This window comes from Plectropomus leopardus, chromosome 17 (genome assembly GCF_026936395.1).
Source record: "Plectropomus leopardus strain MGB_pleo_1.0 chromosome 17, ASM2693639v1, whole genome shotgun sequence".
Classification (NCBI taxonomy): domain Eukaryota; kingdom Metazoa; phylum Chordata; class Actinopteri; order Perciformes; family Serranidae; genus Plectropomus; species Plectropomus leopardus.
The window spans coordinates 11,602,059-11,617,024 of record NC_142192.1 but is presented as its reverse complement, the minus strand read 5'-3'; the positions used below and the strand labels follow the sequence as shown (position 1 = coordinate 11,617,024).

Here is a 14,966-nt window from a genome sequence, read left to right as displayed (position 1 = left end):
ACTTTAATTCCACTACAATTATCAGACAGCTGCAGTTAGGCCCTACTGGTTACTTTGCAGATTCAGATTACTACTACAAATACAATTACTAAAAAAATCACTGATGTAATTTGGTTAATTTTCTGTCTGGTATTTTAGATATATTTATGAGTTTATGATTTAAATACTTTGTGATATAATTATTTTATGATTTTAAGATGTATGCTTCTGCTCATATTGAGCTATGGTGTTGCTGTTTTAAATGTCCTTTTATATTGAATTGCCTTATTGGCCTGAGTTTCTTTCATTCTGTCTGTTTCCATCTAAAGAACTGTGCACTGCATTTCTTGTATGAAAGGTGCTTTATAAATAAAGTGTATTATTATTACTTGTAACAGAGTATTTCTACACTGTTACATTGCTACTTTAAAGATTTAAGAGAGATCTTCCAACACTGAATTTCAGAAAGAAATATTGTACTTTGTGCCACATTTATCCAATGACTGTATTTTTTTTTAAAGCAGTGTATACTTGGAGTCCCTTCTCATTTCTTATAAGCCTATGAGTTGTTGGCAGTTCCACCAAAGAGTGATTTCCCCTCTTGACTTCTAATTGTTATTTATCCTTTTTTAAATTTTGAATAACTGTACGAGGCAAGCTCTGTTCATTGTTAAATGTTACGATGGTTTGATTCCTCATCCATGCCTGTTAAACATTACAAAGTGGGTTCAAGACACACTGATCTTTTTCTCAGGAACAAACAGGCTTATTGCTGCTGTATCCACCTGCGAAATAACTGCTTGTTGTGTAATCAATTAAAACAACTATCTGCATATTTCACAGTTGCTCTGTGTTCATCTAAGACCAGCTGGCTTAATGTACATCAATCATTCGGCATATAGATGACTGGCTACATATATCAACATTATAAACATCAACATTATAAAATTATGGTTGGTTTGACCATGCAATGGCCCCAAGTATTCGTAGGCCCCAATTGACCCTCTGTTTATGATACTTAGTTAGTTAAAACACAAATGTATTTAGGAATATTTAGCAAATGAATGTTGACACACTTTGTCTCTACAGACAGATCAACATTTCAGCTGACAATGTGAATTTGTAAATGACCACAAACCTACTGACACACCTACAATGGACCTTCAGGGCCCCTAAAGGTCTGGAGCTTTAGGACGATTGCCCCTTTTTGTCCCAGCCTTGTAAGATATACTGTTGAACGAAAATTAACACATAAATACAGTATGTTCATGACTTGCTGGTGCAATATGATAAATTTATTATGAATTCACACTAAATTTACAAATATGTAGTCATTATGACAGACAGACAGACATGTCTGCATGAATACAATCTACATAGTGTACAAGAGGTAACAGTCTTCACTTTCTTTTTACAAGTTCTCTTCAGTTTGCCAGGTGTCTAACAACTTGGTGATAGGCAAACCTTGTTATGTGTTCAAACACACGCCACCCAACCCCGGCCACGGCCCCTACGTAACAGCTGACATGACAGCAGTTACTGGTTGTAAGGGCGGCTTCGCAGCAGATTGTCCAGTTCAGTCTTGTTGATGGTACCATAGGCCTGTGAATAGCTGCCCAGTTTGGCTTTGGGGTCGCCTGCAGCTGCCACGTTACAGTTACTCTGAAATACTTTCTTGCTGAACCGTACCGGTGGCTGAACATCACGAACTTGAGAGTTGGAGCGCTGGTTCTGCATGGGAAGAAAAAGGAAGTTAGCTGTGACTGCCATTACTTCTATATCTTAATGCTGCTAAACTTTAATGCTTTGGAACCTGAGCAAATGGCTTAATTTCTTACAAAAATACAGGAAAAAGGCAGTCAACAGTTTAAGAATAAATTACCCCAAAATGAACAAGAAATTAGTGAAAAAAGTGCAAGAAAATTACCTAAAAATTCAACAAAAAAAAGAAAAGAAAAAAAGGTTAAAAAAAATGAAAGAAAAACATCGGAACAAAGTGCTTAAAATTATAGTAATTTAATAATAATTTTCTTTTTTCCCTTTTCGCCCCATTTTTTAAAAAATATATTTTTTAAATTTTCTTATTTCCTGCTGTTTGTGGAAAATTTCTTACAAAGTTACTCATTGCCTTTTTCCCCATGTTTTTGAAATCAAACCAATTTTCTCAGGGTTCAATCTTAAAACACAACAAGGAATCTGAAAGCAGCACAAGAAAAGTTGTGTCAATACAGGTTTCAAAGGGTTAAAATATTCATATACTTTTAAAGTGAACATTACTTTAAGTATGGAAAAGCTTGAAATAGCATCCTGGCATTGAGTCATATTTTACATGCTCTAAGGTGTGGTAGACTGACCAGGCGTGCAGATGTGACATATAGCCCAGAGGACAGGGACGACTCATCCCTGCGAACCAGCGGGTTGTTCTGGGTTTGATTTAGGGTCAAGGAGAAGGAGCGGTTATGGGCCGCAGGCGCTGAGCGACCACGCTGCAGAATCTGGTCCATGGACTAGTGAGGGTAGCAAATAAAAGACAAAGCAACATACAGAGTGAGTCACAGAAAGATCATGAGTAGGAGAGAATGCAAGCAGCTAAAAATAAAGAAGGATGTAAGAATGAAACAAGAGTACATCACAGCAAGTGAAAACAAAACTGAACAGTAAGTGGACTGATATCTGTTGCTTACTACGTTGGCATTGGCGCCCTCTGTTGGTGACGTTGTTGCACTTCCATTACTGGTCTGTTCTACTAGTTTCCTGCAGGCTGCGGTGGAGGAGGAGTAATGAGGAGCACCGGCTGGATTACGAACAAAACCATCTGAATGAAGAAAAGAACAGTTTGTGTTTTGTTCCCGAGGTAATGTATACATAAAACTAAATGTTTGAGATTTATCTAAAACATATGTAGCTGTATTCATTTCATTGTGAAGGCATGGAACCCTCTTAAAATTTGAATAGTTTGTGTACTGATACCAAAACACAACTTTTTTTGAGACCTTGTATTTAAATTTAATAAAAAATAAATAAATAATTGTCTGATGAGAAATTTGTAAAAATGTAGGGGTATATGGCAGTCAGGATTGCAGATTGTAACCAGCTAAAACTTCTTCCGGTTAAAAATCCTTCAGTGTTGACTGTTCAGGAGGTTTTTAACAGCTGAATTATCTGCAGAGGTCTCTTCCTCTTCAAAACCAACATACCAGGTGATAAAAACTGGTAAAAACACTGAATAAAGCAACTTCATGTTACAAATGATTGTTTCTGTGATGCCGTTTGGTACATTGGAAACAGGCCGCTAGCCAAGCACCCGCCAAAGTTTGCGAACTTATTTCTGACGATAATTTAAAATCCAGACATTCAGAAGGTTTCATAGGTCTCATGCTCTCAAAAATAAACGGGCACAGTGATTAAAAGTGGTAAAAACACTAAATAAAGCAGTCTCAAGTTTAAAAAAAAAAGGAAAAATACATGTTTTTCTGACTCTACCTTTTGCAGAGGGGCTGCTAAATATGGTGGCAGACCCTAAAACGCATGTGGTCCTATCTAGAGCCAGTGGTTTGATTTATCTGTTCTGAGATACTGCAGAAACATGGTGGTGCAACATGACTATGTAGATGTAAACAGCTCATTCTAAGGCCACAGAAACACGATGACTATTATTTTCAAGTGATTATACCCTAAAGAAAACATACCCATTATTATTATTATTATATATTCCCTTAAATCCTACACGCTAGGATTGTAATTAAGATCACAAATCTGAACATACATCTTAAAGAACATTTCGTTTTTGATACTTTGTGCTACAAATATTTAACCCTAACCCTGTGATGAACCTGTCCAGATAAATTCAGACATACTTGGGGCATGTGTGATCGGGTTATATGTGAGTTTCCCCAAGCCAGGGCTCGATAATGGACTTGTCTTTTCCACAGCAGGCAGGGCTGACACATTTACAGGCGCGGGTTTGATGACGCCTGTGTGTGAAGGCACGTGGTTTGCCTCTGCAGTCTTTTCATGTTGCGTTTCTCTCTTGTGGTCACCATCTTCATTCGCTGCCACTGGGCGCTTCTCATCTCTGTCCTTCACATTGGGCTTCTCAGTGTTACTCATGCAGCCTCCATTCTTTGGCTGGATTAGTCTGAGCATCCCCTGATTAGTTCTCCTCTCCAGCATCATCTGTAGGTAAAGAAGAGAAAATCATCTTAAAAATGTATTTGTAAAATATATAAATGTATTTTTGCAATGCAGTTATATGTAATACGATTTCATATGTAGAAGCCGATCTTGCCTTCAGAAGATTTCTGACTCATTTCGTACCTCATAAAGTTTGTTGCGGTACTGAACCACAGATAACTGAACATCATCATCCACTGGCAGCACTACGTCAAAGTTAAGAGCTGGCTCCTTGGCTGGATTATGAAACCTCCAGAGACAGAAAACACAGTTATAGATAAATGATAGCACTTAATAGTATCTAAGTGATGATATAAATATTGAATTTCCAATCACAACTGTCACAGACAGCAAAGCAAACAGAAGAAAGGATTGATTAACTGTTCGACTAAGCAAAGAAAGAAAAGAAAACAATAAAAAGACATCTCTACAATATTTTTGCTATAGCAGAAACCACAGCTACTGATCTATGAATTATTCTGATTTCTTGATCCATAGTACCTGGCAACATATTGGTGTTGGAGGGCTTGCTCAGCAGTCAGACGCTTGTCGGGGTTAAAAACAAGCAAACCTCTCAACAGGTCCAGAGCATCAGGAGACACAGATGGCTGGAGAAGATCCTCCAAAGGCACCTGTGGTCTGGTGAAGGAAGGAAGAGAGAGATATTCAAGTGTACTCCAGAGGTTTAGCATTGCAGTGCCATAACACTGACTCACTTACTTACTTACTTACGAAGAACTGTAAGACTTAAACATGTCATTATTCTCTGCAACACACATCCAACACACCCTTTTCAACAATGTGGTCTTTTAAAGGAGCTTTATACAACATTTAGAGCATATCTACAATTCAGTGTCCAATTCATTTTGTCTGCACACAACCCACAACATGGAGGTGGCTGAGGCGGCGTCTAATGTTGTGAGCAACACAGCCACAAGCTACAATTCATTTTCAATGTAGGCCAGCGATGGGGCGACATGAGGCGACAAAGTCACGCCCCACATTTGTCACTGCTGACGGGTGTGCTTGCTACAAACAAAAGCTGAGCTGGCCTCAACTTTTTTCAGTTCTTCAAAAACGGGATGAAGTATCAACAAATCATATGTTTTTGTGTCTACCTGCAGGGCTGTGTATTACGCTTAGTAAGCTGATGCTATGCTAGCTTTATGTGCATTGCGGTGCACACAGGGATGCAAATGTCATGTTTAGATGGGGCTCAGACACTGATCAAAAGCACAGATATTTATGTTGCAATACACACTTTAGATATGCTCTGTTGAGGTGCTTTGTGCTAGTGGACACACACTAGGTCATATGATAATGAGCACTTGAACAACACTTCTAAAGCAACTCAGCGATAATGTAGCTGGTGACGCTGTTGCATTGTCACTAGTAGAGCTAACACAGCCTAACAGTGCTAAGAGCGCAGACAGTGCTAACAACAGAAACAGTGCTGATGGAGCTAACAGTGTTAACCAGAGGGGGGCTGCAGGGTGGACACTACGCATCCAGGATGATGCCGTATGGTCAGGATGGCATTATCAGAGGTAATTGCCATATGAGCGCAGTGCAAAGTGGCAGGGATGAGCTAGCTGGTGAGATACACACACAGGGACTTACATACACACTCTGCCAGACTGTCAACCACAACAAACAACAGAGAAGCTCAGATTACAGCACACACAGAGGGAGCGTTTGCTGCCATATTAATGTTCTAAATGTCATATAAATAACCTTTAAAGCTGTCTTTGCTTGGTTTATTATTTTGCTTTGTTGCTGCTGCCTCGTTGCATCTCTGCAGGTATCACTGCCTCTCTCGCCAAGCGTGTAATCAGCCCCATCTTTATTTAAAGGCTGACAACTCCCCTGCGTAAAGGAGGAAATTTGTTTTTGTCACTCCCAAAACTAGCTCAGTCCCAGGAGAGACAAGGTCAAAATGCGGCCAAGTGCACACTCTGTATTCACATATAAACACAGTAAACCATGCGAGCAGACTGAGTGAACTGCATCAGGTACATTGTTGGCTATTTATATTACATATATAAAAAAACCTCTCTACTGTTAACATGTTCTCTGTACATGAGGATTTTCACAACATACATAACACAAAAGATTTTCTTACTTTAGTAACATTCTCTGAATGACAGAGGATCCATACTCAGACTTGATTGCGAGAATATCTGAAAATTAAATAGCAGTGAGTTAATCAATAGTGATGAATGCTGTCATTTACTTAAAGTATACGCTCTTTAATCACCTTCTGGGCTCGGGTGAGGTATGGCACTCATGATCTTCTCTATTTGGTTGATGGTGGATGTCCCAGGGAACAGGGCTTTTCCCAGCAGCATCTCTCCCAAGATACAGCCAAGGCTCCACATGTCCACACCTTTAGTGTACCTTTGGATCAGAAGTATTCCTCTTACAGTTTGTTACACTCAAAACGAGTAATTAATACCTTGAATTAAAATGTGTGGTACAGTGTACTGACTAACAGATGCTCATCACAGTTGATACCTTGTGGATCCCAGCAGGATCTCAGGAGCTCGGTACCACCGCGTTGCCACGTACTCCGTCAGCGCTGGATTCCCGCTGTCCTCTTGGATCTGGTTGAGCGATCTGGCCAATCCAAAGTCACACAGCTTGACTACACAGTCGGTGTCCAGCAGCACGTTGGATGGCTGTGGGAATCACAGACAAGAGAAACGTTCTTCACACGGACAATGATGGTTTGGCTTTCACTTATTGACAGAGAGGTCAAATGGAGCAACTTGACCCAGGTATGAAAACAGTAAATGCAGTGGGAAGAGGTGGAAGAGAGAATGAATGAGAGAGAAGGAGAGATGAAATTCTAGTCTTTAGCACCAGAGGCAATTTTGTAAAGCCATGTCAGCAGATTTCCTGCAGACTTGCACAAGTGTTACTCAATGTCATTACATAAACACAGTATTTTGGACATAATGGTTTACATTTGCATTAGAGCTGAAATAATTAATCAATTGTAATCTTGACTGATATTCTGTTAGTCATTAGTTACAGCCTTGAAGATCTCTGTTTTGTTCTCTAAAGGCAGCACCTATGGCGATAAGCACTGATTGCAGTGTGTTTGTTGGCACACCAAGCCATCAGACTGCTGTCAGTCAACGAATTTATTTGTTTTATGAGCCCTGCAGTTGGCAAGATAAAAAGGTTGCAACAGCTGGTGTGTGTGCATGTACGTTTCACTGTGTAAGAGCATGGATCATCATTATTATTATTATTATTCTGACCTACCGATAGACTGCACATGCAAATAAGCTCTAAGATTTTATCTAAGATATTATCTGGTACAGTGCATCAAATGGTAACACTTATGTATTAAACTGTATATGGTCCCTTTAAATTAATTAATTAATTAATTAATTTATGACTGTGCGCCGTTTGTGATTTTTTCCAGGAACGTCACCAGTTGGTAATATTTCAGATGCAGGGGCGCTTTATCAATGCACCATAGGCTCAATGACCATCATGTTACCTCATTTGGCAATAGATAGTGACTCAACAGACATTTATTTAAATAAAATTTTTTAAGACTATTACTTTAAAGTAACTTCTTTTTCATAAAAAAATGCCAAACATTCATTGGTTCCAGCTTTATAATTATTTGCGTATTTTTTTGTGTTTTTTATCATTTTAGACAATCAGTTTGGATTATGGACTTTTGGTCGAACCAAAGAAGCAATTCAAATACCTCAACTTGGGCTTTGGGAAATTGTCACTTGGATTTTTCACAATTTTCCAACACTGCATTAACCAAATGATTAAAAAAATATATAAACACTCTATAAATGATGAACTTATCAATTGAGAAAGTAATCAGAGAAACAAAGACAAAAGGCAGACGTCAATATATGTGATACTATCAAGGTTAAAGCACGACTCAGCTATTTAAATTGGAGTTTTTTTAAATCAAAAAAGAGCAAATTTTGTTATTGTGATATGTTAAATGATTGCAAAACATATAAATGCTTAATATCAATACATTTATTCACGATTAATGCTCAGTATTCTCAACCTGGCATACCTTTTGGTCTCTGTGAATAACATTTCCTGAATGCAAGTATTTGATGGCTTTGAAGAGCTGGTACATCACATAACGTTTGTGGATGTCCTTCAGTAGGGTGCCTTTCTTTATCACTGCATGCAAGTCAGTATCTGGCACAAAGCAGAGAGCAAAAATACAACTATTACAGTGACATCTATCAATGACTGGACTGTAAATTACTGTTAGTTATTTGTGATTTTGGTGTCGCAGAGTTGCTAAACATATGCTCCTCCATGATCACACAGACAGTGATTTTAACCCAAAAGAAACAGCAGAGAGAAACAGTGGAGCTCTGTGCTGGATGCTGGTGCACAGTCATGGATTAGAGTGCAGAGAGGGGGAGGCCAATCTGTGGACTCAGCAGTAAGACAGTGCAGCCAGCCAAAGGAAGCAAAAAACTCTTTCTCTTTCTCACTCACACACACACACACACACACACACACACACACACACACACACACACACACACACACACACACACACACACACACACACACACACACACACACACACACACACACACACACACACACACACTCAGCCTTTTCAGTGCCAAGTTTAACACGTAGCCTTTACTCGTCAGACGTGCAGACGTGTCAAAAACTGATTGACCATTTCTTAAAGCTGTGGTCATGTTCAAGAACTTCCATGCACTCACCCATATATTCAAAGATGAGGTAAATGTCTTTGTCATTTTGCGCTCTGATGACATTTAGAAGTTTGACGATATTGGGATGATCTCCAAACTCCTGCACACATTTGAAATTTTTTTAGTCACAGAACCACAAACACAAAAAACAAAATCCTGGCCATTTTTGACCCATAATAACTGGAAGGTGTTGTGTAAACGTTGAGTAAACAACAGGGGAAGTTTCAACAGAGGTTACATAATGGTCACTATAATTAAACCCCCTAACAACAACACTGGAATTTCACTGGAAAATTAAGACAGCTGATTGGGGGGCAGAGGCACAGCTCAAGGTCACATGAATGTAGGTCAGCAGATAAAGAGTGAATGTGTTACACAAGGATATGATGCACAGTGAGACAGGGACAGAATTGCTGATCATTGTCAGTCTCCTCCAGGTTAACAATGCAGTTGAAAACATTACTGAGAAAACAGAAAGGTTGACCATAATATGCTTTTTTGTAATTTTACACAATAGTAGAGGTTTTAACTTCTGGACTTTTGCCACTTTCCAGTTTGTACCATGAGGTAACAGCAGTGTCAATGCTCAGTGTTTTCCACATGGTAAACTAATAGCTGTAAAATCTTTTAAGCAACCTTTCCTTCATGTTTCTACCTATAAAACAATGAACTATAAGGGAACAGTAAAGGAAAAATAAACAGTGTTACGTCTGTGTAAGTGGGGCATGGTACAACTATTGCAGCAGTATCAGTGGAGCAGACTATTAACAAATACACTAATTTACCTGCAAAAGTGTTTCTAAAAAGCAACATAAAAGGAATATTCCTGCTGTCTTGTAGACATGTTTTAGCAGAGCTGGTAATGAAGCTCATTCACTGACTAAGGGGCAGTATCCTGAGTTTATCATGAAGTATCCCTAAAATTTTGTACATTTATTACATTAAGAAAGAGGCCAGACAAAGAGGGAAAAGATTGGGGCAAAATATAGTGTGAGGGGCAGAGTTCAATAGTCTGTCAGTCTCTGGGACTTAAACTAAGAGAATGATAGTTTGACAGTGAGTTGACCTTTATTTCATGTGAACATAATTCTTATTGTTACCTGGAGGAACATGATTTCCCTGAATGTCCGCTGCAAAAGAAAAGAAAATTACAATCAGATGTGAGCTGTACATGTTAGGCCATAAATTCAGCACACACAAGCCTTCTGTTTCATTTAATCATTAGTCAAACTCATGTCTCTATTTACACAGGCAAGGGAGCCAACTGTAGCCACTGCAAGACAAGAAAATATCATTTGCGACACAAAATTATGTTTTAGACCATCCCGCGATTGCTTTTGTTGTCTTGGGAATTGATGAATAACTTAAGCTCTTCAGGCCGCTAAAATGTATTGAAATAATCACTTTTCGGTTCAATCAGTTATAGCCTGGAATCATATGCAACTGCTGACAGTGAGCTGGAAGTTCTCATTGCTTCATTTTGAAAGAAATACTTAAAAGACCACAAAATTACCATTTGTATATCTATTAGTCATGCAGTGTTGCCTTGAATTTGTGAGCAAAACTTAGTTTTTCTTGCATGCCTCCACAGAAAATAGCAAAAGTACAGATTTACTGATTGCTGATCATGTTGAACAACAACTATATCAAAACATTTATTTACAAACTCTCACATAACTTGTACAGTATAATCTAAGTCTCATTTATATAGTTCTGTGCTCTGTACTGCCTGTACATATGCATTTTCATTAAAACTTTTCACTTTTTTATCTAAGAACGAAATGAGTTGTGTAAGTTTTGATTCAGTTTTGCTATGGTTAAATCTGCCACCAGAGTGGCCTCCAATTAATAGATAAATCAATGTTAAGCATTTTCCTGGAGGCAACAACAAAAACAAAGGCTACATACAGCAATAGATATGATATAAAGATGTGAACAAAAGAAGTTAACAGTTGACGATAATTATTTTAATTCATGGTCACTTAGATCAAATCAAGCACACACCTGGGCATCTGTCCTGTTTCTGAAGGCATCAAAGATCTTCTTCACAGCCACGACCTCGCCTGTCTGTCTGTCAACTGCTTTCCATACAATGCCATAAGCCTGAGAGAGTTACAGCACACTATTAGGTTACCACGACCAATGAGAAGGTGTTTTAACAGTAATATAGCTTTAACTGCAGGATGTCAACCAGGTAAAAAGTATATATAGAAAGTAAACTCTGGAAACATTGTGTCTGGGCCGTATCTTGAATTTAGAAATACAGAAGTCATAAGACACCATCCCCAGATAATGGAAATCTGAAATATCAGCAAAATGTTGTAGTTAATCTGTATTAATTATCATGTACATTTACATGTTTAATCCATTCAGCTGTTTTTTGTCTGATCAATTTTGAAATAGATGTATGTCCAAGAGTTTTTGGCATAAAAAAAGGAACTAGCTAGAACTAAAAAACTAGAACTTCAGCCATGAGTGCAATATACTGCTTCTATAAAATGAGTGCAATAACTGTGATTTGTATTTTAATAATGTTTATATGACTATTTTTTTAATATACCTTTTATAGTACATTAATTTACTAATGCTGCCAAACAAAGTTTGTTGTTTTAATGTCCAGTGACAGTATCCATCCAGTATCCAGTATCTATCTCTCTATCTATCTAAAATGTCAGAGCTTAGGGAACCAAGTTCGAACGTCTTGTAAACACATTATTAAAATGTGTAACTTTTAATAATATGAAAATGTCAACTGCACTTTTTCGCCACAATAGAAGAAAAAGTGACCTCTGTGTCCTCAGTGATAGCTACAGCCCTGATGAGGGTGACGGGAGATTGAGAGTGCTGATGAAGGCGATTAAGTCAAGCATAACAGAGGCAGCAGTGAGGCAGGGCATAACCCTAACCCATGTTATTGTCAAGGAGCAGCAGCACCGTCACCAGATCAGATTCACACAGCCCAGGTGGCTCTGGTGGCTGTTATCACTGTCAAAGCCCGGCTCCAAAAGAACAGATAACCATCCCAATTTATGCAAAACAAAATAGAGTTTATTCAGAACAATATTAGGCCGTTTTTGCTGCTGCAAAAGCAGTTTATAACCCTGTAGAGCCAATTAGCACAGTGCTGCTCACTATTATCTGGCTTCCTAAAGCGCCACAACACAGGATGCTGTTATCTCACAGCTGTAAACAGGTTCAACGGCAGTGCAACATGAGTCACTCCTGGTCTCAGGTTTAGTTAGTTAGCCAATATGACGTGACTACGTGGCAGTCACCACCTGGCCATTGCAAGCAGAGCAGCAATTTGTGAGTCTCTGTGGACAGTATATGGAAAAAAATACATCGGGCTGTTTTTAGTCCTGTGGCAACCGTACCAGTGCAGAGAAAAACAAAAGGGGTTGGACTCTAAAGGGAATAAGTGTCCTCACACATCAGCTGATCTGCAAAGAAAGAGTCTGTCCTGCCAGAGTAAATAAACCCCTTGCTTACAACACCAGTGTTCAACTGAGGGCCTTAAGTCTGGATCATTTCAGGAATTTCCCTTAAGGCTAAAGTACAGAGAGGGCTTAAAGATGTGGTAAACATTAATGTACAAGTACAGTGAGGGGTGGTGTGAAGAGAGTTTGCCAAAAGCCAAATAAAAGGCTGCAAACTGAAAGTACTGAACACTGAAAGTGTTTTGCAACTCAAAATGTTTGCATTCAAGGGTGCGATAAGCAGTTGTGGTGGTAATTGTAGGATAAAGTCAGATAATGTGAAGCATTAGGTAAAATGGGACAAATAAGGTTTTACAACTTGGGCTCTTTAAATATTAGCAGCCAGTCACCAGACATTTGATTGCATTGTTAATATAAATGTGCTTTACATGAAAAAATAATTTTCACTGCTCTGAGATAGCTACCATGGGCACACCAAATACTGAGGGTACGACAACAAAAATTGTTTAAGGATGTTGCATCATATTAATTGTTTAATGACTTTTAATAAAAATGTATTCACAATACACTTTAATTTTTGTGAGAGAGGGGTTTGAGTGTGTACATAATGCATTCAGGTAAAGTGGGACAAAAACTTCAGGTAAAAAGGTACATTTTCTGCAGTGAAACCTGCATGTTTTCAGGCAATCAGGGGCCATAAAATTATAAATTATGCTATTGTGTGCCCTCATATAATATTACAGAGATTTTTTAGTACTTTTGTTCCACATACAAAATATTAAGCATGTTACACACATGCAAGTACACAAACATGTCCAATGTAGACAATATAACACCAAAGAAACAAATCAAAACAACAGGGAAAGCATGGCAGAAAAGTTGAACAATCTTTTTTTAATAAATAGTCACAGGTTACATAATGATTTAATAAATCAACGACAGAGCTGATCAATTGATTTAACTATGTTTGTCCCACTTTACCTGAGCATGTTATTGGAGTGGGGTAGGGGTACTCAATGTATTTGAAGTTTCTAAATTATTTTACTTGTCACATTTTCTTTATAAAAAAAAGGCAGAGAATGATAACAACTTCTTAAAGTTTACACTTAAAGAAGTATTCTGAGTTTTAAGTAGTTTTCTTTGCAATCTACCAAAAAGTGTCCCTCATTACCTGACTTTACCCTATAGGCTGAGATGAATCAGCCTCCACTAAATCCTGTCAATTAAGAGACAGAAAGTCACTCACCCCTTTTCCAAGTCTCTTCCTGATTTCATACTTCAGAGAAATGTGGTCCTCCACCTCAGACACGTTTTTGGATTCATATGTTTTGCTCATTTTCTTTAACAGTCCGTCCCTCTGCTCAAACAGAGGGCATCACCATACTCTTTGATTAGTCCTGGAGGGGATAAGGGGTCCTGAGTGTCCTGGAAAACAGGTGTTAACACGGTCGGTAGTACTGACTGAATTGTGGAACCACTTCCGTCTGAGCTTCAAATGTTAATTTCCACAACAAGGTAAAAAAAAGAAAGAAAGAAAAAAAAGATAAAAATAAAAATACGTGAGAGCAACAGGCGAGACGAGTTTCTGTAGTTTTTTTGTTATTAAGCAACACACACACACACACACCTCTTTAGGCTACTTGTAGTCCGACGACGCGTTGCTTCCTCTTCAGTCAATCAGTGTCAGTCGAGAAGCAGCAGGTGCGTTTTTAGCTCCATTCAGTGACTGAAAATACGCTCTGTTTAACATGCAAAGGTACAAAATGTGTTACTATTTGTCAAGGTGATACTCAATTCTCGCTGTGAGTTTGGTTACTCCCACACTGCTGCTGCAAACTGACGAGCCGTAGAGTTTAGTCATTTCGTGTCGTCCTGGCAACAAATACACTGCTGTCTGGTTCTTAAAGGGGCCGCGACAAAAACACTTCCTTATTAAACTCAATCATAAGAGTCAGGGATAGTTCGAGTTTTTTTTTTAAGTGGAGGGTACTTAATAATAGACATAATCAATCAGTAAGATCACCTTATGAAAGAAAAACCCAAATTACTGTGTTAGTCCGACAAACAGACTATATATAAAGATGGACAACATGACAGTTCTCCCAAAGTTTTACATTTTAATCGCCCCCTGGTGTCTGCCTGCAGTATAGGTCATAAAGCCCACACCTCCAAGTTAGTGAATGGGATACAGACAAAATTAAAACATTTTTCCCAAAGATGGTTTCTGACACTTTACATGTTATTGAGGCATTATGGTCACTTTTGGCGCCAAAAACAAACAAAAAAAAAAAAGATATAAAATTTGAGGCATTATTGAAAGTTGGAATTGAATCTTGGGTTGCTCTTTGTCTTGTTTTCTCATTCTTAGACTAGTTGTTTCCTCATTTAAATAGATAACTTCTCCTATTTTGGATTATATTTTATGGAGCCAAAGTTGTGCCTTTTACATTGATGCAGTTGTAGGTATATTTAGCAAGAAAGCCAAATAAGTAATAGTTAGAACATGTTCGTAATCACTTAGGTATAGAATAAGGTATTGTTTTGTTGCAAAGATGTGCATCATTGAAATTCAAAGATTTTCAAATGAAAGAAACCTCTAATTTGTATAATTTCAGCATATGAGCACTGGTTGAAATGTGTTTACCTG

General features: G+C 38.2%; 1 protein-coding gene across 1 annotated transcript; it reads right to left on the bottom strand.

Annotated features, from left to right (window-relative positions):
• Positions 1 to 1,252: 1,252 nt before the first annotated feature.
• mapk15 (mitogen-activated protein kinase 15) lies at positions 1,253 to 14,210 on the bottom strand. Its single transcript, XM_042507225.2, has 15 exons — positions 13,947 to 14,210; positions 13,566 to 13,744; positions 10,887 to 10,985; positions 9,983 to 10,012; positions 8,892 to 8,982; positions 8,213 to 8,343; positions 6,667 to 6,830; positions 6,410 to 6,549; positions 6,275 to 6,332; positions 4,654 to 4,791; positions 4,297 to 4,402; positions 3,837 to 4,155; positions 2,664 to 2,794; positions 2,334 to 2,486; positions 1,253 to 1,710 (listed from the first exon to the last, which is right to left on the bottom strand). The coding sequence occupies exons 2-15, from the start codon at positions 13,653 to 13,655 to the stop codon at positions 1,516 to 1,518; spliced, it is 1,845 nt and encodes a 614-aa protein (XP_042363159.2). The 5' UTR covers positions 13,656 to 13,744; positions 13,947 to 14,210; the 3' UTR covers positions 1,253 to 1,515.
• Between the last annotated feature and the right edge of the window lie 756 nt (positions 14,211 to 14,966).